The sequence below is a fragment of the Strongylocentrotus purpuratus genome, unplaced genomic scaffold, assembly GCF_000002235.5.
Source record: "Strongylocentrotus purpuratus isolate Spur 01 unplaced genomic scaffold, Spur_5.0 spur5_scaffold_21, whole genome shotgun sequence".
Lineage (NCBI taxonomy): Eukaryota > Metazoa > Echinodermata > Echinoidea > Camarodonta > Strongylocentrotidae > Strongylocentrotus > Strongylocentrotus purpuratus.
Window position 1 is genome coordinate 11373908 of NW_022145607.1, and position 27141 is coordinate 11401048.

Genomic DNA, 27141 nt, shown 5'->3' on the forward strand with positions numbered 1-27141 from the left:
ACAAAAATGGAATAAATGCTGGATTTACTCATTTTTAAATGATTTCGAACAGGAGTGATAATAAAAAAGCAAATGATCATTTTAAAGTTCTATGAAACCAGTGATCCAACAAACCTAGATATGGCCACTGTAAAATGAGTTTGGCTTTACGTGCCTCAGATCTTGTTGTCGTCGTCAGGCATCATAAACCATTGGCAACAAATTTTGAATGAGAACGATAGCAGTTTTGAGGTACATGTAAATACCGTGTCTCAGTTTAATAAGAAAACTTGTTATCGATAACAAATTAATGCTAAAGTTTAATGACAAATTTGCTCTCAGACAATCAAATGCCTCGATTTCAATAGCTTACAGCAGTTATTTTAACGTATTATTGATAACAAGGCCCTGGTTGATATACATCTGTATAAGCGTATGGTTGATTGAAGTTCATTGAAGTTCTATAAACCAATGGTCCAGTAGACATAATGCCACAAGACTAAGGAACTTGCCCCTGATGGGGCCTTTAAAGTGAACCTTCGGCCAAATGGTAACTCCCCGACAAATTCATATTTCGACTCAGAAGGAAGTGCATTTTTAGCCACTAATAAATCTGTTAATACAAGATTGTTCCTTTTGGCCCCATCATATTGCCTCTTCGCCACTGGCTTTACTTTTCCATGTCGTTGATAATTTTACACATAAATATGATTCAAAATAGTAACATTTTTGGAAAAACTAGATAACTGCAATTGGAATGGTGTACCTAGAATGCGTGCTTCAGCAAGAAATCCACGTCCGTTGGATGCAGAGTTGTCATCGTCATAGGTGATTGTCAACCCTCCTGCAGAAGAATACACCGATGATGGTGCCGTAAGAGTACCGAGGAAGAAAGCAATACTTGTTGTCAACGAGGCAGGGTGGTCATACACAGAGATGCTCTGACTGGAAGTTGTCTGGATATTAAGAAAATTCAGTCGTACCTGCTTCCCTTCAGGGCATGTAATATGCATTCTGCAATCCACATGAACATCTGCTATGGATGGCATATCGTAAAGGGGTGACGAGAAACTTAACATTGGTGTCGATTGGTCCAGAGCGATCGTTCCACCACAGAATCCAGACTGAGCCGATGGAATGATATCTGCAAGACACAATGAAACTTAAACGCATTGGAATTTGTGTCTTATTCCTTACATTAGTTGTATGGGATATGGCTTGATGATTAGAAGAAACCTTTTTACTAATGTATAAACCTAATGTCAGGTTATCATTTTTGTCCAGCAGTCAAGATATCTAGTTTCTTGTTTCATTATACATCGTATTACACCCATCATCACAGATATTTGCATTTGTTACTGTAAGCACGAAATTAATAGAACGGACTGTTACAAAATGGCATATGTTATAAAACAAAAACAACTCTAAAAAAAAGAAGTAACTTCATCTTGAATTGTCTGTCGAGAAAGATAGGATATTGGCAAAAGAACGATTCCAATACAGTCTAGCTCAAAGTATTATTGTAATGATCGTTACTTACTAAAGAAGTTTGAAAGGTCGCTGAACAGCCAGTAGACTTTAAAATCGTCTTAAACAGTTTTTCAGGGAGATTCTGCGGATAAGGCTATTGAAATGTTATGTACTTTGGATATCACCCCCCCCCCTTCGATATGTGGTGCCGCACGAGGGCTAGTTTTATTTGTAAGGCATGATCACCTTACCTAATATTCGAGCTACAGCGTGGAATCCCGGCCGATTCATGGAACTGCTACTGTCATCGTAAACGACCGTTAGACCACCTTGCGTCGAGAAGACAGCTACACCTGTCTGTAAGGGTCCGTATATATAGGCAACCCTGTATTCCACGGATTGGGACGACGGATGATCGTAGACAGCGATCTCCTCGCTCAAAGTTGTATCGATGTCGATGAAAGTTAGCTGGACTTGACGTTCCGGTGGAGACAAGATGTAGATTAGACTCTCAAAGAGCACGTCATCAGGCGAAGATTGAAAGTAGAGAAGAGAGTAGAAAGACACATTTGGTCTGGTATCCATCAGATTGATAATTCCTCCAGCGAACCCGTGAATAGTGAACGGGAATTCATCTATGTCTATTATTGTAATTTCGTCGTGTAAACCGGTGACAGACATTATTCCCACAGTCCCAGATAGTAGAGAGTCATATTAGATGGAAGGTGAAGGGAGAAAGGGGGATGTGGATAGAGAGAGAAAGAAATATATCAAATATTATTTCCATTTAGATCCATTCATAACAAACATTACATTATTCGTTTTCGATCGACATATCAAAATGTAAAACAGACTTCGAAATATTTAAGTCCTCCTGAATACTATAGTATGTAGACAATTTTTTATGATTTCACCACAAATCGGAAGAAGGTCGTGTGCCTATAAACGTTTGTCATGATTTTGGAAAAGCTAGCGAGCTGCCACATAACGCACAGCGTGTAGCTAGCGCGCTGCGCGTATACAGGGCGTGTGCTCCGCGTGAGTCTGGCGTCCGATTTCACCACATTTTCTCTCTTGTCCACATGGCAAACATCTTATCACCGATATCAGCATTACACAACTTAATCTATTCTGCTTGTATCTTGATCTACAATGACATGCAAGTATCTCCCTGGGATTAGGCCTGAAGGCGCACGGCCCGCGCATTGAAAATTTGCAATTTTTGCAAGTGCGTTGTCGTGCGCCCAACTTTTGTGGAAGCTACATCGAGCTGACACCTAATGCATAGCGCGTTGCTTGCGCGCTGAGCGCATACATGTAAAGGGTTCATACAGTGCGCATACAGACCGTACACAGAGCGCACATGATAAAAACTCCCACGGATGCACAGCGTGTCGCTAGCGCGCTGGACAAATGGTCCACGCATGCACCGCGTTCTCAACGCTCAGCCAGCGTGCGAACGACAGAGATGGTCACACATAGACGACGCATGGCCCGCGCATTGAAAATCGGAAGAAGGTCGTGTGCCTATAAACGTTTGTCATGATTTTGGAAAAGCTAGCGAGCTGCCACATAACGCACAGCGTGTAGCTAGCGCGCTGCGCGTATACAGGGCGTGTGCTCCGCGTGAGTCTGGCGTCCGTTTTGCGTGTACATTCATGCGTTGCGCTCCGCGCATACTTTTGAGCATGCTCAAACAATCCCGACGCACACAGCGAATGATGGCGAACACATAGCGTTGGTCCAGCTTGCTTGCTACCGCACGACAACGCACTGGCAAAAATTGCAAATCCCCTGTGCGTCGTCTATGTGTGACCAGGCCTGACAAACGCTGGACCTACACTATGCAATCGACGTCATACGCTATATGCCTCGGGATTTTTTGTGGATGCTCAAAAGTATGCGCGGAGCTCGACGCACGAATGTAAACGCCAAAAGGACGCCAGATCCATGCAGAGCGCGCTAGACCAACGCCAGACATACGTGGAGCACACGCCCTGTATACGCGCGCGCGCTATCAACATGCTACACATTCTGTCTGAGCTCGCTAGTATCTCCCAAATCCTGAAAAAGTCGGGTGCACGACCTTTTCCGATTTTCAATGCGCCGGCCGTGTGTCGTCTATTTGTTTACACAGTGATCCGCCTTGAGGGTTGAAGCCGGCAATTTTATGTGTGTAAACGGGATCCCAGTGATCCGCCTCGAGGGTTAAAGCCGCCTTTTGAATCCACCAGAAATGCAGGTCTCAACCCGCCTCGCGGCTTCAACCCTGCAATTTTATGTCGCGTGAACAGGATCTGATCCGCCTCGAGGGTTGAACCCAAAGACGTTTAAATATAATTACTAGACGGAAAGCAGCACACGCGGAAACCATGACACGAATGGGATTAGGCTTTGCCTTTTTTGGATCATTTGAAGACAAAATGAGCACCTGAGGCGGCTTTTTGATTGGATATGAGCCTCATGAATATGTATTTTATCGATAGTATCGTTTAAGAAATGTGATAATATATTTGACCTCATTGCGTCACTTTAATTATGCAGATTTATGCACGAAGCTAGCTACTCGCACAAACTGAGAAGATTTAGTTCATTGAGAATTAGACTGGGATGCATACATCAAAAAGTGCTCTAGTTTGTGGTTCTTGTGACCACCGAGCGGCAACTACCTGAATTTTTGCACAGTGATGGAGAAAAATATGAATAATAACCACACAAAATCGACAAGCGTGAAAGTTGCACATTAATTAGTAATCATACTTTATATTAATCATAATTTTGTTTGTCGCCCTCTTGAGTCCAAATAGAGAAGATAAGCCTAATGTGTGTGGATTTCTCTTGTTCTCTTGTATTTCGAGGTGAATATTGTGATGTACAGGATGATGAACTTTGTTATTGACATGATTAAGGAATAAAGTGTGAACTGAGCTTGATTTAACATCCTATTCGAGGGATTTTTTTTTTTGGGGGGGGGGGGGTGGTGGGGTAACTGTTTTTCTTATTTTAACTTCATGAATAGTTATACCAATAATGATGCTGATACTTATTTTATAATAAAAATAATAATAACATTGTTTATGTTGATACAAATATATGCTCATCACAACTTTTTCTTTGACTCTCTTTTCCAAAGTATCCGTCATCCATATTTTTTTCTCACGTCAACCCCCCCCCCCTCCTTCACTCTCTCGCTCTATGATTTTTTTTCTTTCTCTATGCACTCACTCTCATCTTTTGCGTTCTCTCTCTCTCTCTCCCTCTTTGTTTCTTTAATCTCTATCTCTCTCTCAACCTTCCTTTCTAGCCTTAACCCCCCCCCCCCTACAACATCACTAAACATCGCAGACAGATCATTTTACTGAATGACATAAAGTATCCACACAAGGACAAAGGCATCATCATATTCAATATGTATAATATTGATCACATTACTGAACAATTATCATAACTTGCACATATGACACATAAGAAATGCATGTAGTTATTATTTTACATTTTCAGCTTTTCTTCATTAACAGCATTTTATGAAAATATGTCATTAACTTTTCTATTCTTATTCTGTCTTGCACATCCATTGAGTTTGCAGTGTAATGATAACGTTATGCATGCACATACTAATCATGTGTACCAATGTAAACCGGTTCATTAGCTTTGAATCACTATCAAAATATATATACCCGGTAAACAAAACATAAATATAAAGTAAGCCATACGTGTACGTAAACCAAAATCTTCAGCATTATATAATCTTTTTAAGGACAGAGATAAATTCCAATACAAATTCATATGAAACTGTTACAAAATCGTCACAATATTGAGACAAACTAGTACTTCTTGCAACACTAAATATCTCAGTAGAAAATTTCTTTCTCTCGCATCGTAATACCAAGCTACTTGTAAATATAGGCAACTTCTGGTAATGAATATTCACATAATGATATATTAACCATGATAAATATGCTCAAATAAGAAGTTGAATATCACCTGTTAGTTGATTTATACACTTATGATATGGACACCTGACTTACACTGAATTATACTGTATAAACATGGCTGAGGTTTGAGGACAGAAAATTCTAACATTCAGTTCTAAACAAGCACTGTAAAAAAATGTACTATTTCTTTACAAGTCACAAGAAAATTGACAAACTATTCTTGCACTACATCGCACATGATTACGATCCATAAATATGAAACAGGTGAAATAGTGTTCTGTTAATACTGCTCGAAATACATACATAATTATTCTCTATCACTTCTACAAGTAGTTGGAAAAGTTACAAACTATTCTTGCTGCTTACATCGCAAGTGATTTTGATGCATAAACATAAAACAAATGAATTGGTTTGCTGTTAATACAACTCGAATATAAGAATTCTCTACCAAGTCACAAACTATTCTTGCTGCTTACATCGCAAGTGATTTTGATGCATAAATATAAAACAAATGAATTGGTTTGCTGTTAATACAACTCGAATATAAGAATTCTCTACCAAGTCACATACTATCTTGCTGCTTACATCGCAAGTGATTTTGATGCATAAATATAAAACAAATGAATTGGTTTGCTGTTAATACAACTCGAATATAAGAATTCTCTACCAAGTCACATACTATCTTGCTGCTTACATCGCAAGTGATTTTGATGCATAAATATAAAACAAATGAATTGGTTTGCTGTTAATACAACTCGAATATAAGAATTCTCTACCAAGTCACATACTATCTTGCTGCTTACATCGCAAGTGATTTTGATGCATAAATATAAAACAAATGAATTGGTTTGCTGTTAATACAACTCGAATATAAGAATTCTCTACCAAGTCACATACTATCTTGCTGCTTACATCGCAAGTGATTTTGATGCATAAATATAAAACAAATGAATTGGTTTGCTGTTAATACAACTCGAATATAAGAATTCTCTACCAAGTCACATACTATCTTGCTGCTTACATCGCAAGTGATTTTGATGCATAAATATAAAACAAATGAATTGGTTTGCTGTTAATACAACTCGAATATAAGAATTCTCTACCAAGTCACATACTATCTTGCTGCTTACATCGCAAGTGATTTTGATGCATAAATATAAAACAAATGAATTGGTTTGCTGTTAATACAACTCGAATATAAGAATTCTCTACCAAGTCACATACTATCTTGCTGCTTACATCGCAAGTGATTTTGATGCATAAATATAAAACAAATGAATTGGTTTGCTGTTAATACAACTCGAATATAAGAATTCTCTACCAAGTCACATACTATCTTGCTGCTTACATCGCAAGTGATTTTGATGCATAAATATAAAACAAATGAATTGGTTTGCTGTTAATACAACTCGAATATAAGAATTCTCTACCAAGTCACATACTATCTTGCTGCTTACATCGCAAGTGATTTTGATGCATAAATATAAAACAAATGAATTGGTTTGCTGTTAATACAACTCGAAATATAAGAATTCTCTACCAAGTCACAAACTATTCTTGCTGCTTACATCGCAAGTGATTTTGATGCATAAATATAAAACAAATGAATTGGTTTGCTGTTAATACAACTTGAATATAAGAATTCTCTACCAAGTCACATACTATTCTTGCTGCTTACATCGCAAGTGATTTTGATGCATAAATATAAAACAAATGAATTGGTTTGCTGTTAATACAACTCGAAATATAAGAATTCCCTACCAAGTCACAAACTATTCTTGCTGCTTACATCGCAAGTGATTTTGATGCATAAATATTAAACAAATGAATTGATATAGATGGATAGAATAGATGGTAGGTTCTCTACAGTGACCTGACTGACCTCACATACTGGGTCACATACTCACAGCTAACCTAATTATGTCAGAGGTCAAACAAGTTCAGACCAGAACAAATTTACATTACTGTGAATGAATGCGGCAAGATACATAAGCTTTCAGACATCTAGTCTTCATCTTCATTGTCTGTATCTTCCTCATCCATATTATGCTCTGCTTGAGCTGAATTTTTACAATTGATGCACCTGCACAGATCGGTGCAGGTTATGTTGTGCTGTCGACATGAACATCGACCCTTTCCTGCAGCTTTAGGTTCTTCACAGCTGGTCTTCTTGCAACTGCAATATGTAAGCTCAAGCAGGGTACTTGGTGCAGGTGGAAGGTCACCCCACACTACTTCTATGTTTGTGTCCGTTACCTTCCATCCATGATTGTGTGGACTAGGGATCACAGGATATTGTTCAAGGCATCTGGTATGTATAGCAGATTGATAGTTAGCTCTCATGAGGTGTTTTACTAGGGCATCATGTGTGGGGGGCATATTCATTTCAGCTTTAGTGCCCATCAAGAACTTATTGTATCGAGCTGTATTAACACTAGTACAATCTTGATCATACAGTCTGCACACAAATTTCTCCATTGTGTCTACCAGACTTTCTTCTACTGAGAATGTAGCACCAAACTTTTGGAAAGCTGCTTGGAAATCAACAGATTCAGTCATGAGTTTCAATGGTTTTTTCTTAGACCTGCCATAGAAACAGCTTGTTGAGTCGCAGCCTGAAAAGCAATGGAGGCCAATGAGAGCATTAGCAACACTATCTCCGAGATGAGATCGTATAGCTGTCAGGTTGAGTGTACGCTTGTTATTGCCTCTACCGGTGTGGAAGAGTAGCTGGGCCTGAATCTGGTCAGCCTTGGCTACACCAATAACAAAAACATCAGTGTCTGGGCTCTTTATGATGACTGTTGGTGTACTGCTTGAAGATGAAGGGAGAGATGCAGCAGCATACTGACAATGCAAGAAAAGCCTGGTATCCGCTTCTTCGTGGTTGCATTCAAGTTCCCTTACAACTACTACCTTGACTGTGCCATCCATATTTTGCAGCGAATGACATTCCTCATCATGAGCCAAGATAACTTTGATATCGTGAAGCAGGGTTGGGTTCTCTTTCCACGTCTTGAAGAGGAAGCGGATCAAGGCTTCTTTGTTTTGACTACATGAAAGAAATTTCTTCCACTGGTTGGGCACCTTTTGCTCAGTACCATAGATCTTTGTGAGCTGGCTTCCACTTGCAGCTCGTCTTCCTCGCTCTCCTGCCTTGATGCTCAGGGATCGGTAAGTGTCGACCACAAAGTGTACAGTGTCACAGTGGGCACTATGTGCAAGGCGAACCAGCTGTTGAATTACACACTCTGACAGTTCACCAAAAGTACCTGGCACAGCCTTCTGAGGGATTTCTTGCAGCATCGCCATCCCATCAACAATCCAAACACTGTTAAGTGGAATACCTTCCACCACAGGAGCAGGCTCTACACTTGATTCAATGGCATGAAGTAAGGAAGCCTTTGTAGTCTTGGTTAATGAACCGTCGATGGTGGCAAGAGCAAGTGGGAGAGGACCGAGATTATATGTCATCATATTGCGAATATCCAGTTTCCTAGCTCCTGCAATAATCACCAAACGCTGAAAAAGGTTGCGATCTGCTTTGATGGTTACCTCTTTCCCCTTTACTTTTGTCGTCGAGGCCTTGTTCATAGTAGCGAAGGATTTTCTTTTCTGCTTTTTAAGGACTTTGAACAAGTCTCCATCTCCCTGAAGACGTTCTTCACAGAATGTCTTAAAAGCCTCATCCCCACTTGTATATGCTGCAGTATAGTCCTTGCAGACATCAGCAGAAGCTATCACTCCGGATGCTAAGTGAAGGAGTTCTTCGTTATTTTCTTGGAAGGGATTGATCATGGCCTCTACTGTTTCGACAACTGCACAGACATCCCCTTCAACTTTCTCCATGTTGGACACAGTTAGATCTTTTTTAAGTGCAGATGTGTGGTCCTTTCCAGCCATCTCTTCACATTGCTTGCTGATTGCACTTCTTTCATGTTGGGAGAGAAGCCAACGGGCAACCGCCCCTTTGTTCCTTGTGAAGCCAATCATGCCGCCTTTTGTTTTTGTGTCCCTGTTGCAAGTTTGTTCAATTGTCTGGTCACAAGCCACTCCACAGAATCCGTGTTCTGTCTGACGATGGACAACAAACTTCCCTTCCATGAAAGCCTTGTAGATTAGAGGATGACTGTTGGGAAGATGACTCATCTCATGCCAATAGGCAGGTAGATATCTTGCATAATTGGTGCGATCATATGCAAAAAACCAGGGAAGGAAGCTGCGAATTGAAGAAAGGTGTAATTGCCAGTCTCCTTGCCTTGTAGCCCGCAGAAACAGGAGGATGACTTCCACCATCTCTATGTAGCTTGACCACAGAGCAAATGTTGGATCTTGTGTTGAACGTTGTTTCACAAAAGAACGATAGGAAGATGCCATAGCCTGAAATTCTTCTCCTCGCACAAACTCTGTGAAAGAAGAAGTGGGAAAATCCGATTGAAGCTTAGCAAGGATCTCGTATGTTGATGCGTAGTCCACATCTGAGAGGGAGCTTATGTAGGCTTGCCAGCGTAGACGTTCCATGGCTTCCATGATACACTTGTGAGCTCGGATGCTTCGATTGTAGTGGTGTCCACTGATAACCCCGTTAATGGAACCTTGGGCTACAATATTCGACTCTATCATGAGGTTCTCCAAACCAGCATCTCCAAACCGTTTCCCGATACATGCAAGCATTGATAGGGCAGTGTGAAATGCACCCAAACGAATGACGATCCTCTTGCGGAAAATTTCATTCACCCATCGTATCTGCTGGGCCTTTGAATAGATGGCCTGGTCAAAAACAAGTACAACTGATTCCTGCTTGAGGGCATCGGCTATTGACAGGGTAGTAGTGAGAATGGTGTTAACTGTGTCAAATTCTGTTGGACTTGCATCAATTATTGGAAGGTAGCCGACAGTACACTGCTTTGAGACGGGTTTAGTCAGCATGACATTCATTCCTGTCCATCCTGGGAGCAATTTCTCACCAACCTCTACCGTCTTCAACAGCCTGCAGGCTATGTCAATATCTCTTGCATACCTCTGTGCATCTTGGTACTCCTCACACTCCAGGCCAAGTCTGTCAAATGGTTGAGGTCCAATTTTCCTACGTCCAAAGTAAGTCACGAGCTCCACTGGAGGGACTTCGAATGCTATCTTCCTGGACTTTGGTATCGCAATCTTTGAAGGTTCTCGCTCTGGTTGGGTAATGGGATGCTGGACAATGATTCCATTGGTATTGTGAGTAGTACCTTTGCCACTTACAGTTTCCTCTCCAAAATCATTGTTATCATAAACAAGAGTGGTGAAGATAGGCTGAACACCATCCGGAAGTATTTGATCACCCAAGGCAAGTTGTCGTTTGGCAAGGGCAGTATCATGTGCAAGTACTACGGACCTTGACACACTGTGGCCGAGCCCATTCAAGATGCCAATGAGTTTAGCTGACCCTGTTAGGTGCCTTACTGACATCCCTAGTGCATGGTGTTTTGGTAAAACACATCTCCCTTTAGTTTTCAGATATACAATGTCCTGTGCTATGGAGAGAACCTTTCTTTCATCATCTGTAGAAACTGTTACTTTCTCTTCTCTTGGCTCGTGACTGACTCCTGACATCCATCCAAGAAAATTGAAAAGTTGCCAAGGGATGAGCTTCTTACTTTGCGTGATGTTAAGGTCATCAGATGTTGGAGGCCAGGTTGTCTTCATGTCCATGTCATCTAGCGAAGTCTTGATGATTTGTGCAGCAGCATATAAAGTTCTCAGACTGCGCTCATCTGTACGTACTTGCTTTGTAGTATACATACTACCGTCACTCTCACTCTGACTTTCCTCACTGGAAACATCAACTACAGCTGACTCTATGACATCCTCCACACCAAGGCTCTCTACGAATACTATTTCGCTTTCGTACTGTCGTGATGGTCTGCTGAAACACAGGACAGGGTAGGACTCTTTCAATCTTCGTTTCAGGTTCGCACTTTTGTAGTTTGCTGCTTCCAAACCTTCTACCTCTTTTACTGTCTTAACAAAAAGCTTCAAGAGCTTGGTCAGACGAAGAATTTCCTGCCCACGTATTATCCTCCTTTCTATTACATTTTGGCAGAACTTAACATACGAGACCACATAGCTCTGCTTCAAATGGACATCACTTTCTACTTTAGGTTTCACTACTCTACAATAACATAGGTAACAAGACCGGTGATAACGAACTTCGAGTGCTACAAGATCTTTTCCCCTGATTTTAAGGAGCAATTTCTCATCGTTGCGGATTTCAGCAGCTTTAACAAGTTGCCCCCCTGAAAGTGTTTCACATCTTATAAGCCTCTCTACTTTCCTTTTCTGAGAAAAACTTTCTTTAACATACTTGGTACTCTTACATATTACACACTCAATGGGTAGGACATGAGGTCTGCCTGGACAGGGGCTGCTGGTGGCATCTGACCGTAACAGACGCTTTGGCTCTGGCTCAACCCACGCATCTGACGTCTCCTGAAGGTTCCTTGCTGCCAAAACTCCATCAACTTCTGTGAAAATAGAAAAAGTACAAAGCTTTGCCTCAATACTGAAATATACATATTTATTTCAATTAACATCATTCAACTGATACCCTGTATATTACATGTACATGTACATCCTACATACTAAAGCATAGAAAATATATTTTTTGTAATTTGTTGTAATTGTTAAGCTTATGACCACTTGTTACATTTGTTACTGTTAAATAATATTAACAGCTGTGCTCCATGCTCTAATCTTTATATCATAAATAAATGTAAGTTTCAATTTTATAGGAATTAACTAACATAATATGAACAGTTTTAAAAAGTAAAATAAACTGTGCTACAAGATGTATGCACAAAATATTACCTGTTGATATCTGTGCTTTCCTCGACTTATCCTTGGCTCGCCTGATGGAAGTGAGATTACAGAAGTGCCGGTAGCACTCTACGTGGTATCCTGCCCTCCCTTGTCGTTTTCTATGTAAATAATCAGGACACATCAATTAATTATTATTTTGTCCATTAACAATACTGTGCTTATGAACAGCTCTAATTTTAAATCCTTAACAAGACCTTATCCTTATACCATACAAATTTTCTACTGAAATATATTTTCCTGCGATGTTATTGTTATGCCCTCCTCATCGTCTCGAACACCAACTGCCTTACCTTTTGAAGTACGAGATAAGAATCGATCAAAACTTCAAATTATCTAGCTTAACATAAGCTTCATTCAATGTTGGCTCTGTTATTGTTAGGCCTACTTAAAATTAAATCAAAATTGAAAAAGAGAAAAAAACCTCCAAGTCAGACAAAAGACAAAGTTGATAAAGTCTCATAAAATCAACATTCAGGAAAATAATGGGCATACTACTGCCTACTCTGCAAGTACATGTGCACAGCCCGCAGCCGGCACATATCCATATCAGTAATGAAAGTATAGATCTAGACCTTAGACATACTTTTTGTGTAGCCTGTACATGTAGGAAGTGAACATTCACTCATCAATCATTTCAATGATCAATCATTGAGTTTGACTCATTTGTACAAAATTCATCACCTGCTCATGACATTAGATTTTCATAATTTTAATATTGCAATTCAGATACAATTTATGACACCTAAATTGCAGTAAAGCACAATATATTTCACATCTAGACATCATACTATATTGGTACGAACATGATTAGATTCAGAGTATAGATGTCTACAATGAAACTAAACATGGCCATGGCATCATCATGATCATACAAACTACGTAGTATAGCATAGCCCACCTTGTTGTTGTGCATACATCGTCAAATTGAAGACCGTCTGCTTTGGATGCGATGACACTTTCCGGACGATTTTCTAACTCTTTCCATAGGGTGGAACACTCTAAAAACTTGTTGAAGCTTTTCTCTGAAAAGGGAATAACTCTTCCATGTGTGTCGATTGCGTGCATGAAACAGTAAGAAGACGTTTTTCCCTCAGAATCATCAGCTTCCGACGACATTGATGACGACGTGTACGCGTCCATCTTGTACAGTGAAGGTGAATTGCAACGAGGGATGCGATTGGTCAAGAAAGGATTCATCCTTTCATAAGCAGGTGAAACGCGCAAGCTGGTTGGTTTACGATCGTGCTAAAAAAAATATATTTTTCTCGGTTTTTTTCAAATTACTAAAAAATGTTCCATCGTTACGCTTGTCGAGTTTGAGACAAGACATTTATAATATTTATACATAATATCTGAGAATATAAGGTAGTTGCCTAACGGTGGTCACAAGAAATCGACTTTTGGGGCTTTGCATCCCGGTCTAAATGGGTGAGTAATTGATTGAAATATGAGTAGATTAAGTGAATTAAGTCATCAATTTTGAAAAAGCTGCAATAGTCTTTGTGATCTACGGTAATTTCGTTACATTTTGAGACAGTTCTCAACAGATTTTTTGGGAAAAGACTAGGAAAATATTGCTCTTGAAATTGCACTTTGATTTTCATCGTCATGAAGTAGTTTGACTCCGGTTTGCCGTCATTTCACCCTAGTATACTCCAGTTAGGGCTGCGAGGTTTTGGCAGGCCCACCCCGGGGAATTTCGGTGCTCATCTTTATCAAGATCAGACTTTCTAATCGGGTTTTATTTCAGATTTGATCGTCATCATGAGTATAATTCACCAATCGTCGATTGAATTTAAATCTAAATTTAACGTTACACCTTAAAATAATCTATGAAACATGATTGTTTTGATAATTCAAGTGGATTAATTCTTGTTAAAATCTGTAGATGTGGACTCTGAATCTGATGGCTCAGTGCCGGCCATCCGTTCGCTCAGTTGCATCATCGGTACGTGGTGCATGTCAACTTTATTTAGACCAAAATTAACTCTAAATCCTATTTCATTTAGATGTAAACCTGGAACTTATTAATAAAAATGTTTAAAATACAACAACACTAGGATTTGCTTATTTAATATTTAGATTTTGTGTGGGTCCAGCGTGCTTGTCAAGTTGTCATTAGGGGCCTAGATCTAGACACTATAGATCTAGATCTTGACCCCTATTATTAATTTTAATTTAGACCTAGAGTCTATTAAAGATTTTTTTCTTCTCCAAATTGTGCAGTTCATGTTGATAAATCTATTTTTGTTTGTGTAAGAGAAGACCCCTAGTCCACAATTTTGTTTACTTATGTAGATCTAGTCCACCTCTTCTTGTTTTAATAAACCAATTCTGCATAGGGCCTAGACTAGAGTCTAAGACTAATTTATATTCATAATCATAGGCCATATACATTACTTTGTACTGTGGTCCATTAAATAGGAATGTTGATTTCAACACCATTTAAATTCAGGCCAACCATGACATGAAAAATATCTTTTATGCTAGGCGTACATCTATTTTTATTTTGTTAAGGAGAAAGGGACGCCTTGATTGTCATATTGATTTTGTTTTCTTTTTGTTCCAACAGATTGAAACTGATGAAGAGCTGGAAGGAGTTAGACTTTACAACATTTCTTAAATTTGCAAGATGAAGCTGAAAGTCCCATGCAGGTAAATATTAAACGACCACCTATTAATTCACTAAAATGGAAATGGAACTAAGTTTATGTTGCAAGCGTATAGTGTGGAGGGTATATTTTATTCTAGTTCTGCACTTAGCACACAAATATTGATATCTTTCATTTCTTTGTTTACAAAGGTAATTTGTCCTTATTTACAGGAGGTCTTGTGTGAAGAAGAACGATGTCTAATGCACATTCAAAGCACTACATGATCATACATGTACATGTAGAGTTAACACAGGAACCCTCATCACTTTTTTGTAAGTGGTCCTTTTACTTCTTGAGCAATGCATATGAAGAAAAACACAAAATAAAACTAGAATTTAATTCGTCACGAGGACGAATAAGGTGGTCTGTCTTCAAGTCTTATAATAGATTAAAATATATTTACTATATTGAAAAAGGGAGAAGTTATATAGACATGTAAACAATGATGATCATGATCTTGATAGTAATGGTGATGACGATGTTGATGATGATGATGATGATCATGATGATGTTGATGATAATCATCAACAGACCATGATGACATCTGATTGAAAAAAATGAGGGGACATTTATATAGCATATAGTCTCAGCTACAACATACTCCAAAATCAACAAAAACCAAGCGGAAATAACGGCGATGTTGCTCGCAAAAGACAGGAATGTAGAATCCAGATTTGAGAAAAAGTCATCTCCCATAGGGACTACACGCAAAAAGTAATGGATCAAGTGATAATAGGGGAATAATAAGGTAAATATGGTTGTTTATTACATTATTTGCGATTGTACGTGTTTTAATATTAAAAGGAGATGGTACAGTGAAAGGTCAAAAAGAAAAAAAGTGAAGAAAAAATTGTTGGAGACGCCCGGACTCGAACCAGGGACCTCGAGGTCGGAAGTCAAGTGCGTTCCCGATATACCAAAACATTTCCAATAGAGATTACACGTAAACGAAAAATGGAATTCTCAAATCCCACTTTGTAAGTGAAATATGAACATGATCCCAGCATCTGATCGAAAAAATAGAGGGCACACTTACGATAGCATATTGTCTCAGCTACAACATTCTCAAAGCTCAGCGTAAACGAAGATAAAACGACGGAGATATTGCTCGCGAAAGACAAGAATGTAGAATCCAGTTTTGAGAAAAAGTCATGTCCCATAAAGAATACACGCAAAATGTGAAAAATTGACATGCCTCCTTTAATCGCAAAAATACGCCATGATGCCATTGTCAAAATGAAATATCGTGACGACTGCATTTGTAGAGAATATTGTTAGCTAAAACATATCAAAATTTGAAAGAAAATTGCTCAATATTAAGAGATACAATCAATTTTCCAAAAATATGCTGACGTCATAATATGCAAATTGAAATTTTGAGTTTGGAGGCCATTATGATGACGTCATGAGTTAATTGAGGGTCACATGAGACATGAAATCATATTTCCAACTCATAATCTATCCAAATATGAAAAAATATTGGGAGTTCCCATCTATTCTGAAGAGTTACAATGGATTTTGTATAGGCATGTTTTTGCCCATGTATTGTGGATAAAGATAATGCAGATCCGCACATGCTGTCAACTTTGACGGACGCTCATTGCGTTATCACCGGTCAGAACAAGGTGAACAAGGTATCAAAATGCTTGGAAAAATGTGGTTGATATGATAGAGAAAATTTGGCGTTTCTATGTTGTAAAATGTCAGTACGCGCGATTACGCGCGGAAACGTGCAAAAAATAAGTGCTCTCGCGCAAAATTTTGAAAATGCTTACAATGGCCTGAAACGTGTGCAATCAAAATTTGGAACGAATTTGAGCATTTTAAAATTTTGATGTGCGCGTACGTGCGCGTCGAGTTGCGCGCGCGGAATTTGTTGACATTTTAAGTTGACCTTTGACCTCAAGTTGATGTATACCAAATATGGTTTATTTTTGATGACTCATTATCGAGATATGATAATGACCTGATTTTTACAAAATGGCGCCTGGATGACGTCACGATGAACTATTGACCTTGAAAAAGTTAATTAGACTTGAAATCATAGGGCCTGATGACTGACAGAAATTTAAAGGAAATTGACTATGTCGATTTCGAGTAAACGTGTGCACAAAAAAGTGTACGGAAGAAATAAAAATAAAGAATAAATAAATAAATAAAGAAAATTCTAACGAAATCAATAGGTGATCTGTCATCGACAGACCACCTAATAAAGAATAAAGAATAAAGAAAGAAAATTCTAACAAAATCAACAGGTGATCTGTCATCGACAGACCACCTAATAAAGAATAAAGAAAGAAAATTCTAACAAAATCAATAGTTGATCTGTCATCGACAGACTACCTAATAAAGAAAGAATAAAGAAAGAAAATTCTAACAAAATCAATAGGTGATCCGTCATCGACAGACCACCTAATTAATGAACGTCTGTTTATAAGATGTATTATGGTTGATGTGTATCCATTATTATCACTTTTAAATTGAAGTACCTACATTGTCTTCTCTCATGTAGGATGATGCTTCGCTACAGTGGATGATGAAGCCATGGTGGTTTACAAACTCAGGAGAGGAACAAATAACAGATATTGACAGGATCATATCTAGAGATGCGAGCCTACTATACACTTCATACGAGCAAGTGTGCTAATATACATGCAGGTACCCCAAATAAACTTATTTCATGTATCATATCATGTAGAAAGTTATAGATCTGACAAATATAGTTTTCATTGTCCATTGACTTGTAAAATAATACTTGACTGAATATCACAATTGTGATTTAGATTAAAAATAAAATGTCAATAAGTCTACATAACGTATGTTTCAATAGCATTATTTCCAGTACATTCTCTGTTCCAAGTTGTTTGGTCATTTTATGTCCCATACTTAACCGAGTATTATTCAATTATGACCACGAATTTACATTACAAGTACATTGTACATGTACATGTACCGGTATTACTTATTTCGTACTTGTCTGATCCAAGCTCCATCAGGCCTATTGTCTTAATGGGATCATTAGAAATAATCTAACATGTGGTCAGTATTAACTAGTCTTGTAGGAAAAATAGTTTAGGTTTGCCCACTAGAATCCCAAGTGAATATTAGTCCTTCCTCTTTTTGTCAGAGCAGGTATCAGGGTGTATGTTATTATTTGTTGTTTATTTTCTTATACACTGTATCTTATTTCATTTTTCCATTCAACAGACGTGGGTTATCATCACAGCCCTTTCTTCTGAAAACTAGCCTACAACTTCATCGATGAATGCAGAAGACATCTACGTGGGACTACGTCTTAAAGATGCTACCGGCCCTCATATAATGAAAGAGGACAGTAGAGATGGGTTTAAACTTGAATATTTACATACTATTTATTTATTATTTGTATTATATGTTTGTAGAATACCACATTTTAAAAAAGCTAATGAATTTATCATCTTGTCAACTTTCAAATAATTAAAGATAACTAATCATCAATGAATAAACATTAACATTTTAACAATGTCAACTACCATCTTATAGGATGAAACTGAGGGCTGGGCAGAAAGAAATTTCCTTGAAATTTGAGTGATAAAGATCTATCAGTCTATATCAAAGATTGAATTAATCAATGATATTTCAATTATAATCATACATGTTGAAATTCATTTACCTCAGTCTATGGACTTCTGTATTTGAAGTTTTGTAGATTATTATATTATTGCTGCTTCAAGTATGGTATGTAAGAAGGTTTGAAAGACAACCCTCTAAATGCACTAAATATGGAAACTGCTAATCATCATTGCTTTTTGTATCCAAACTGCTAATTTTAATAGAATCATGTTTTGATACTTCCTAGCTTAAGAAAACAGGGGGGGGGGGCTTGTTATCCTCTTCCTGGTGCTGTTTCTACATGGACCATGTAACAGGTTGCAAAAGTGTAAACAATATTATATTTGTTACATGTATATGTTTATATTAGAATGATTTAGAAAATGAATACGTTTTGAATTATAGAATTACTGTTGCTAGAAGTAATGGCAGTATTGATGTGTAAGGGAAGGGGGTGGTTTTTCCAGTGAAATTAACGGTATACCAATGTAAAATTAATTTTTAAAAAAAGAGAAAACTATTCTTAAAAATAAAATGATAAACGACATGGGCCTCCTAACTAACCCTGGTACCACTTCTGGGTTGTTGTTGTTGTTGTTGTTGTTTTTTTTTTGGGGGGGGGGGCGGGGGCAACCCAATTCAAAATTTCTAGTGTTAAATTCCATTGTCTTTAAATAAAAATTATGTCAAGATGTTGAAAAACAATGTTTTCAAGTTAGAAAATTTGAATAAAATGATTAAAATATTTTCCGATCTCTCTGGTCTCTACATTAAAAATGTTCAAAGCTCGTTCAAAGCTCCTGCAAAGGCTGCAAAAAGGAAAAGTGAATATAATCCAAGTGAAATGTGGACAGTAATGGAGTGAATATGGAATGGTTGATCGTATAGTTGATAACGAGTAAATGTAAATGAGTGGTAATAACAACTACAACTGAAAGTGAGACAGAAAGGAACTGCAACAGGTTGTTCAGTCAAGACAACAAACCGTTAGTTGCAGAAGATAATTTACGAAAGACAGAGAAAGAGAAAGGGAATCATTAAGGTACGATGAGAGTGGGTAGAGAAAAACCATCCACTTTGCCACATAATTTTTTTGTCTAAAATAAGGAAACTTTATACATTGGCATATTTAATATGTATAATCATAGCCACATACTGTGTTGTTATGGCTTATAGCATGTTTGAGTTAATAAAACAAAAACAGACCCAGTTATTGATAGACTAAAAAGGGAATAAGATCGAGACATTAAGAATATCAGTATTTCTTATTCAATAAAGTTAATGCACTCCCCCATATTAACAAACAACAACAACACAACAACTAGACGAACTTTTAAGGTCCACTTCCCGATGCATCCTGGGTACACCAGCTGTTATACTGGTGATCGATAATACAAGTTCGAGCGCGTATTTCACCTAACGGTGATCGCATCAGAATAATCCACCCTCATTCGCTGAATCACTTGCGTTGCTAGCGCGCCGCGTGATGAATAAATTACCCGTAATTCCTTACAGTAGATTATTTGACCTCTCTAATTACGCTGATACGCGTATTGTCTTTTACCATGTAGTGAACATCATTCCAGTACACTTTTCGTGGGGAGCATCCTACAGAATGCATAATTCATAAGGCTCATGAATTATGCAAGGGGGCTTATTTTGGCTTCTAATGGATCCGGACAAAATGGAGGAGCTTGGGGGCCTGGTTGAACCCATGTGGGCCGACGTGAGCAGCCAATGAAAATGGTAGTACTGACAATGACAATGACAATGACAATTTATTCTCATGTCACCACATTGGGGTATTGGAGAAATTTACAATCAGTTTGAATTTGTCAATTAAACACTGAGAAATATACAATACAAATAGAATTAATGTTAATATATACAAAATAACACTTTCGACAATAGTGAGAAAAATTATGATGATAATGATAACAATATTGATGATGATAATAATAATAATAATACAAAACAAAACGATAATATTAATTAAAACGATAATTGATGACGAAATTAATGGAAGCAATCGAAAAAGAAATTTACTGGCACCAGTAAATTGATATCTGAATTAATGAATTACTGAAAATATTCTTGACATCAATTTAATACATTGATATAAGACAAAAAAGAGAAACATAAAGTTAATATTGAACTCATAACATGTTTTTGCACATATTTAAATTAATGAAAACGAAGCATTATTTTTCGACAGAATTTTACTAAGTTTAAACGTGCTTGTACATTATTGGAGTTAAAAAGCTGACCCATTTTCAGTGTATTTGGTCTTTCAATAAAATATTTATCGATGAACAATTTTCTGTCTGATCGAAAGGTAGGGCAAACAAACAAGTAATGAAACTCATCCCCAAGCGATTGCAAATTGCACAGCGTACATAGCCTCATTTCCCTTGGAGTATTTGAATATCTACCAGCTACAATCGGCAGGTAATGATTGCCACAGCGAAAACGACTTAATATTGACCGATCTCTTTTAATGAGATCGATTAAGTATCTTTCTAAACATAAAGAATGTTTGAAGATTCGATAGTTAACACAATGCGAATTATCGTACATACAATCAGACCAATACTGAGCATGAGAATCTCTAAATCGACGTTCCACGGTTTGTTTGACCCACTCATATATGTAGCTAGTATTTTCACAAATTTCCCATAAATTAGACATCCCCATATTGTCCAGATTCAGCTTGATTTTTTTTAACCAAGGTGCCTGATATATATTCTTCTCAAAGACTAGTTTTAAGATAATATACACCTTTTTTACCAGAAAATTTATCCTGTCCACTATGTACAACCCTACACCAGAAGTTTATCATTCTGCTTTCAATATATTTCTCAAGTTTAAGCCTCCCCAATTCACCAAGTACCATACAATTTGCAGTTGTTTTGTTGACAGAAAGGGCTTGCTTACAAAATTTCATGTGGAAGATGTCAAGATCGTGTATCACTTCAAATCCCCATATCTCACTTCCATAGAGCAGAATAGGCAACACAAGTTGATCAAATAATTCCAAGAGGATATCAATAGGTAAGTGCAGTTGATAAGCTTTAGATAATAGACTATATATTGCTCGTCTAGCTTGATTAAGTTGCTTAATTTGTGCTTTACGAAATTTGTTGTAGTTAAAAGTAGTTCCAAGATAGATGTATTCATCAACAACTTCTACAATATCATGATCAAATTTAAATATAGGAATTTTACGAACTTTACCACGAGAAAATACAACAACTGTGGTTTTAGCTGTGTTAACTTGAAGAAACCATTTTTTCAGTAATCAGATACTGCATAATATGCGCGCATAGCTTTCTTTTATGCGCAACCTTAAAAGTAGAAATAGGCCGCACGTATGTTGCTGAAGCTGATTCCCCGCATTGTGACGTCACAGTGATCGACCTTTTTTCCTGCTGTGTAAACACGATCACATTTGCCCGCTTTAGAGGGTTAACCCGCCTCGCGGCTTCAACCCGGCTTCAATCCTCGAGGCGGATCACTGTGTAAACACGGTAAATGTGTGACCGGGCCTGGAACGCGGCACACGTCTGCTAAATTGACCAATCACCGCCTGTTATTTAGCAGACGCGTGCAAGGTGCGATATCACACGCCTGCTAGTTTGTTAGCACACGTGTGCCTTTTTCCAGACGGATGCTGTTTACTGCGCATGCGTCTGGAATTGATCGACCAATCAGATACCTTGTTTTAATATGGAGTTTAATGTGTGTGTGTGTGTGTGTACGGTGAGTGCTTGCAGCGCAGGCAAGCAAAATTGTGCCGGGCACGTGTTGATCGACGCACGTGGTCCTCTTACCGTTCTTAAAAGTATTGACTTTGATTTCTATGTCAGAAAAGAAGTATACATTGTAAGAGTACTTCCATTGAGGTTGGAACTTTATGATGCAAAGAATAGTATGTCAAATTATAAACGAGGTACCGAACTGCTATATGATACACGTTTATCCTCCACCTAGTATTGGAGTTTGTAAATACTATAAAGCTAGTCTAGGGTTGATAAAGAAAAGGTAAGTCTAATATCATGAATGGTAGTTTCCAGATTTACAATCTATCATTCAGAACCTACTCTAATCGCAAATTAGGTGATATAATATGCAACAGTGCCATTGTGATAATATGTATGATCCACAACAGAGTAGATCTCTCCACTGGCGTACCTATGGGGGGGCAGGGGGGCAGAGTGCCCCCCTGACGGGTTCCAGGGGGAAAAAAGAAAAAAGGGGAAAGAAAAGAAAGGGAAAGGAAAGAAAAAGAAAAAAGGAAAGAAAGAGAAAAAAGGAACAAAAGGAAAGAAAAAAGGAAGAAGAAGAGAAAAGGAAGAAAAAGGGAAAAGAAAAGGAAAGTAAAAAAAATGGGGGAAAAAATAAAGAACATGGCCGTAAGCACCAGGGGGGGGGGGGGCAGTTGACCCCAGATATTTTGAAATCGTACAGTTTTTTTCCTGAAAATGTAGTGTAGGCCTATACCAAATCCTTCAATTCTACTTTTGAAAATGCAAAAGTACCCTCATGACCAGTTCGGTCGCTCGAACTTCCTTCACTCCTTTTGCTTTTGAGATTCTTCGAAAACTTTTAACGGATCTTTCCCCCTTCCCCCATCAGAAAAATATTCCGCATACGGCCCTGAAAAATTAAAACAAATAGGAAAATATAAGTGATATAACAAATTTGAAACTCTTCGCTGGCGCGAACTGCTTGCTAGCCTATTTTGTATTAAATGTTTTCACTTCCTCGTCCCCCTGAAAAAAGAAAAGGATTAGTATTGCCTAGAATACAATTGTGCCTGCCCCGACGGGCCCCGACCTGCAACCATGGCAACAATAACACACAATATTATGTACCAAATGTTACTAAAAGAGACTAATTCATTTTTCTCGCTCGCTACACTCGCTCGCGAATAAAATGAATAGACATTGCTTTGGAAACAATTGTGCCCACCCTTGACCTGCAACAATATCATTACAAATGGAAGAGTTTTTTCGCCCTCTCGCCAAAAAGGAATTGAATCGCGTTAAACGCGATTGCGTCCATCCTGACCTGCACCAATAAAAACAAGTTTATTTATTAATTTCTATTAAAAGAGAATTTATTTTTTTTGCTTGCTCGCTATGCTCGCTCGCCAAAATGGAATTGACACCGCTAACGTGCCCGCCCCAACCTGCAACAACCAGTTAATAATTATGTACGAAACGTTATTCAAAGAAGTTTTGGTGTGCTCGTGCTCGCCAAAACGGAATTAACATCACCTTAGACATGATTGTGTAAGCCCTGCCCTGCAACAAAAAAATCTGAAATTTATGAACCAATTATCATTACAAAAATTTTGCTCGCTCGCTACGCTCGCTCGCCAAAATAGAAACAACACCGCTTTTAATAATCACGTCCCTGACATGGAACAATTAAACCAAGTTTATATACCATATTTTCCCTATAAAGAGAAGTGATTTTTTTTTGCTCGCTCGCTACGCTCGCTCGCCAAAATAGAATTAACACCGCTTTTAATAATCACGTCCCTGACATGAAACAATGAACCCAAGTTTTATGTACCATATTTTCCCTATAAAAGAAAAGTGATTTTTTTTCGCTCGCTACGCTCGCTAGCTCGTGGAATTATGTGCCCACCACAAACCTGCTACAATATCATTAAAAAGAGAAATGTAGGGGGTTGCCTGCCCGCCAAAATGGGATTGACATTGCCTTAAACACGATTGTGCCCGCCCCCTATCTGCAACAATGAAACAAATTTTATATAGCAATTCATTGAGAGAAAGATGTATTTTCGCTCGCTAGCTAAAATGGGTATAAAATCACCCTAAACACAATATTGTTCCCGCGCCCTGCATGGGACAATTGAACCAAGTTTAAGTGGCAATTATTAAAAAAGAAGTGATTTTTTTCTTGCTCGCTACACTAGTTTGCAAAAAAATGAAATTAACGTCGCTAACAAGTGAATGTTCCCACCCCCAACTTGCAACAATACCAGTTTATATACCAAACGTTACTTAAAGATTTTTTTTTGCTCGCTCGCTCGCTCGCCAGAAGTGAAAATTAGCATCGCCTTTTTTGTTTGTTTCGGTCGCTTGCCCCCCCCCCCTGACGGAGTACCCCAGGTACGCCACTGGATCTCTCCCCCTCTTCCATCTCTCCCTTATCTCTCTTGGGTCACTCTGTACAGAGGTCAACCGTCACTCGTGATAGGGGAACACACACACACTCTCTCTTCCTCTCCCTTTCTTCCCCAGTATTCTCGTTCATGTTGTGTTGTTGAGCAACACGCTCCATTGGGCTAGGACAGGGGGATTAGTGATAGGAGGCATGTTTGCTTTTAATAGCTCAGATTAGAAGTTGGAAACATACAGCGTGTCCACACACAAAACAATTTATTCCGAAACTCTATTACGAAACGTCGTATAAAGAATCATAGTATGAATATCAAAGTGTCCACACACAAGAAACGTCATATAAATAATCATCGCATAAATTCAAGGATGTCCATAAACAGAAGAAAGTAATCCTGAAACTCTACAGTCTGGTCTCCTTTCGCTCGAGGTCACGTTAAGACCCGCCCAATTAGTTACACTAGTCACACTCCCCCTGTCCACACACAACATTTTCCGTGATTAGGCGTGATTAGGCGTGATTCTTTATTGAGTTTCAGTTCGAAACGATGCCCAAACCTGCGTTTCGTTAGACTAGTTTCGTTACACGACGTATCGTTAGTGAGCGTCCACACACACAATTTCATCGTAAAACTATCGCGAAACGGTATAGCTAATCACGGAAAATGTTGTGTGTGGACAGGGGGACTGTGAAGAGTTTGCATTTGCTTGGCACAAGCAAACTTCTTGGCACAAGGGATTGTCTGACCATTATTATTTGGTAGTTTTCAATCTAATAAACCTGCTCATATAATTATCCCATAGGCCTAATTGTATTTAAAGGTTGATGTTTGGATGTTGAAGTTGAAGTTGAAGTTGAAGCCGCAGTAAAATCTCTGAAGAAAGGCAAGTCGGCAGGAGTGGACAACATTTCATCAGAGCTGGTCCAGGCAGGAGGAGAGGCCATGATTGATATGTTACTCATCATCTGCAACAAGATCTGGCAGACAGGAGAGTGGCCATCACCTTGGACTCAGTCCCTGATCATCACTCTCCCGAAGAAGGGCAACTTACAACTATGCCAAAACTACCGTACCATCAGCCTGATCAGTCATCCAATTAAGGTCATGCTAAGAATCCTCATCAATATACTGAAGCCACAAGCTGAGGAGATCATCAAAGAAGAACAGGCTGGTTTCAGAGCAGGAAGGATCACAACTGAGCAAATTCTAAATCTAAGAATACTCTGTGAGAAGTACCTGCAACACCAGCAAAACCTCTACCACGTCTTCGTGGACTTCAAGAAGGCGTTTGACAGAGGCATGCAGCTTTGTGGGCAACCATGAGGCTGTATAACATCAACGCCAACTTGATCAGAACCATCGAATGCCTCTACGACAAGGCAACCAGCGCAGTCAACCTTGACAACAATATAGGAGAATGGTTCCGAACCACAATCGGAGTACGTCAAGGATGTCTACTCTCCCCCACTCTCTTCAACATCTTTTTAGACAGAATAATGGATGACGCACTAAAAGACCATGAAGGAACAGTCAGCATCGGAGGCAGGACAATTACAAACTTGCGTTTTGCTGACGACATTGACGGCCTAGCTGGACAAGAGCAAGAGCTAGTCAACTTGGTAAAGCACCTTGAAAAGGCCTCCAGGTCATATGGCATGCAGATCAGTGCAAAAAAGACCCGGTTGATGACAAATAACACCAATGGCATCAGCACCGACATTACCGTAAATAACAAGAAACTGGAGACAGTCCGTTGCGTTTTGCTGACGACATTGACGGCCTAGCTGGACAAGAGCAAGAGCTAGTCAACTTGGTAAAGCACCTTGAAAAGGCCTCCAGGTCATATGGCATGCAGATCAGTGCAGAAAAGACCCGGTTGATGACAAATAACACCAATGGCATCAGCACCGACATTTCCCGTAAATAACAAGAAACTGGAGACAGTCCGTAGCTTCAAATATCTGGGAGCTATAGTATCGGATGAGGGATCCAAACTTGAAGTACTCTCCAGGATAGCCCAGACCACAGCTGCAGTGACCAAACTAAAAGTCATTTGGACAGACAAAAACATCGCCATCAGCTCCAAGATCAGACTGGTGCGCTCCCTGGTCATGTCCATATTTCTGTATGCATGTGAAACGTGGACCATAACAGCAGACTTTGGAAGAAGGATACAGGCACTCGAGATGAGATGTTTCCGCAAACTCCTCGGTATCTCGTATAGAGATCACATAACCAACGAGGTAGTGAAAAACAGAATCGAAAACGCCATCTGGCCGTTTGAAGACCTCCTGATCTCAGTAAAAAGACGTAAACTGAAGTGGTACGGGCACGTCACACGATCATCTGGACTGGCCAAGACTATCCTACATGGAACAGTACAGGGAGAAAGACGAAGAGGCAGACAGAAGAAACGATGGGAAGACAACATCAAAGAACGGACTGGCCTTGACTGGAACATCATACGGAGGAAAGCTGAGAACCGCGAGGAATGGAG

The 27141-nt window shown here is 38.8% G+C and overlaps 2 protein-coding genes across 2 annotated transcripts; one reads left to right on the forward strand and one right to left on the reverse strand.

Annotated features, from left to right (window-relative positions):
- Positions 1-4837: 4837 nt before the first annotated feature.
- LOC105443650 lies at positions 4838-13671 on the reverse strand. The gene is made up of 3 exons (XM_011677071.2): positions 13144-13671; positions 12234-12343; positions 4838-11890 (listed from the first exon to the last, which is right to left on the reverse strand). Exons 1-3 carry the CDS (start codon positions 13440-13442, stop codon positions 7389-7391), a joined length of 4911 nt encoding a protein of 1636 aa, XP_011675373.2. The 5' UTR covers positions 13443-13671; the 3' UTR covers positions 4838-7388.
- LOC105446659 lies at positions 13670-25967 on the forward strand. The gene is made up of 3 exons (XM_030994141.1): positions 13670-13673; positions 14134-14193; positions 25486-25967. The coding sequence occupies exons 1-3, from the start codon at positions 13670-13672 to the stop codon at positions 25965-25967; spliced, it is 546 nt and encodes a 181-aa protein (XP_030850001.1).
- Positions 25968-27141: the final 1174 nt, after the last annotated feature.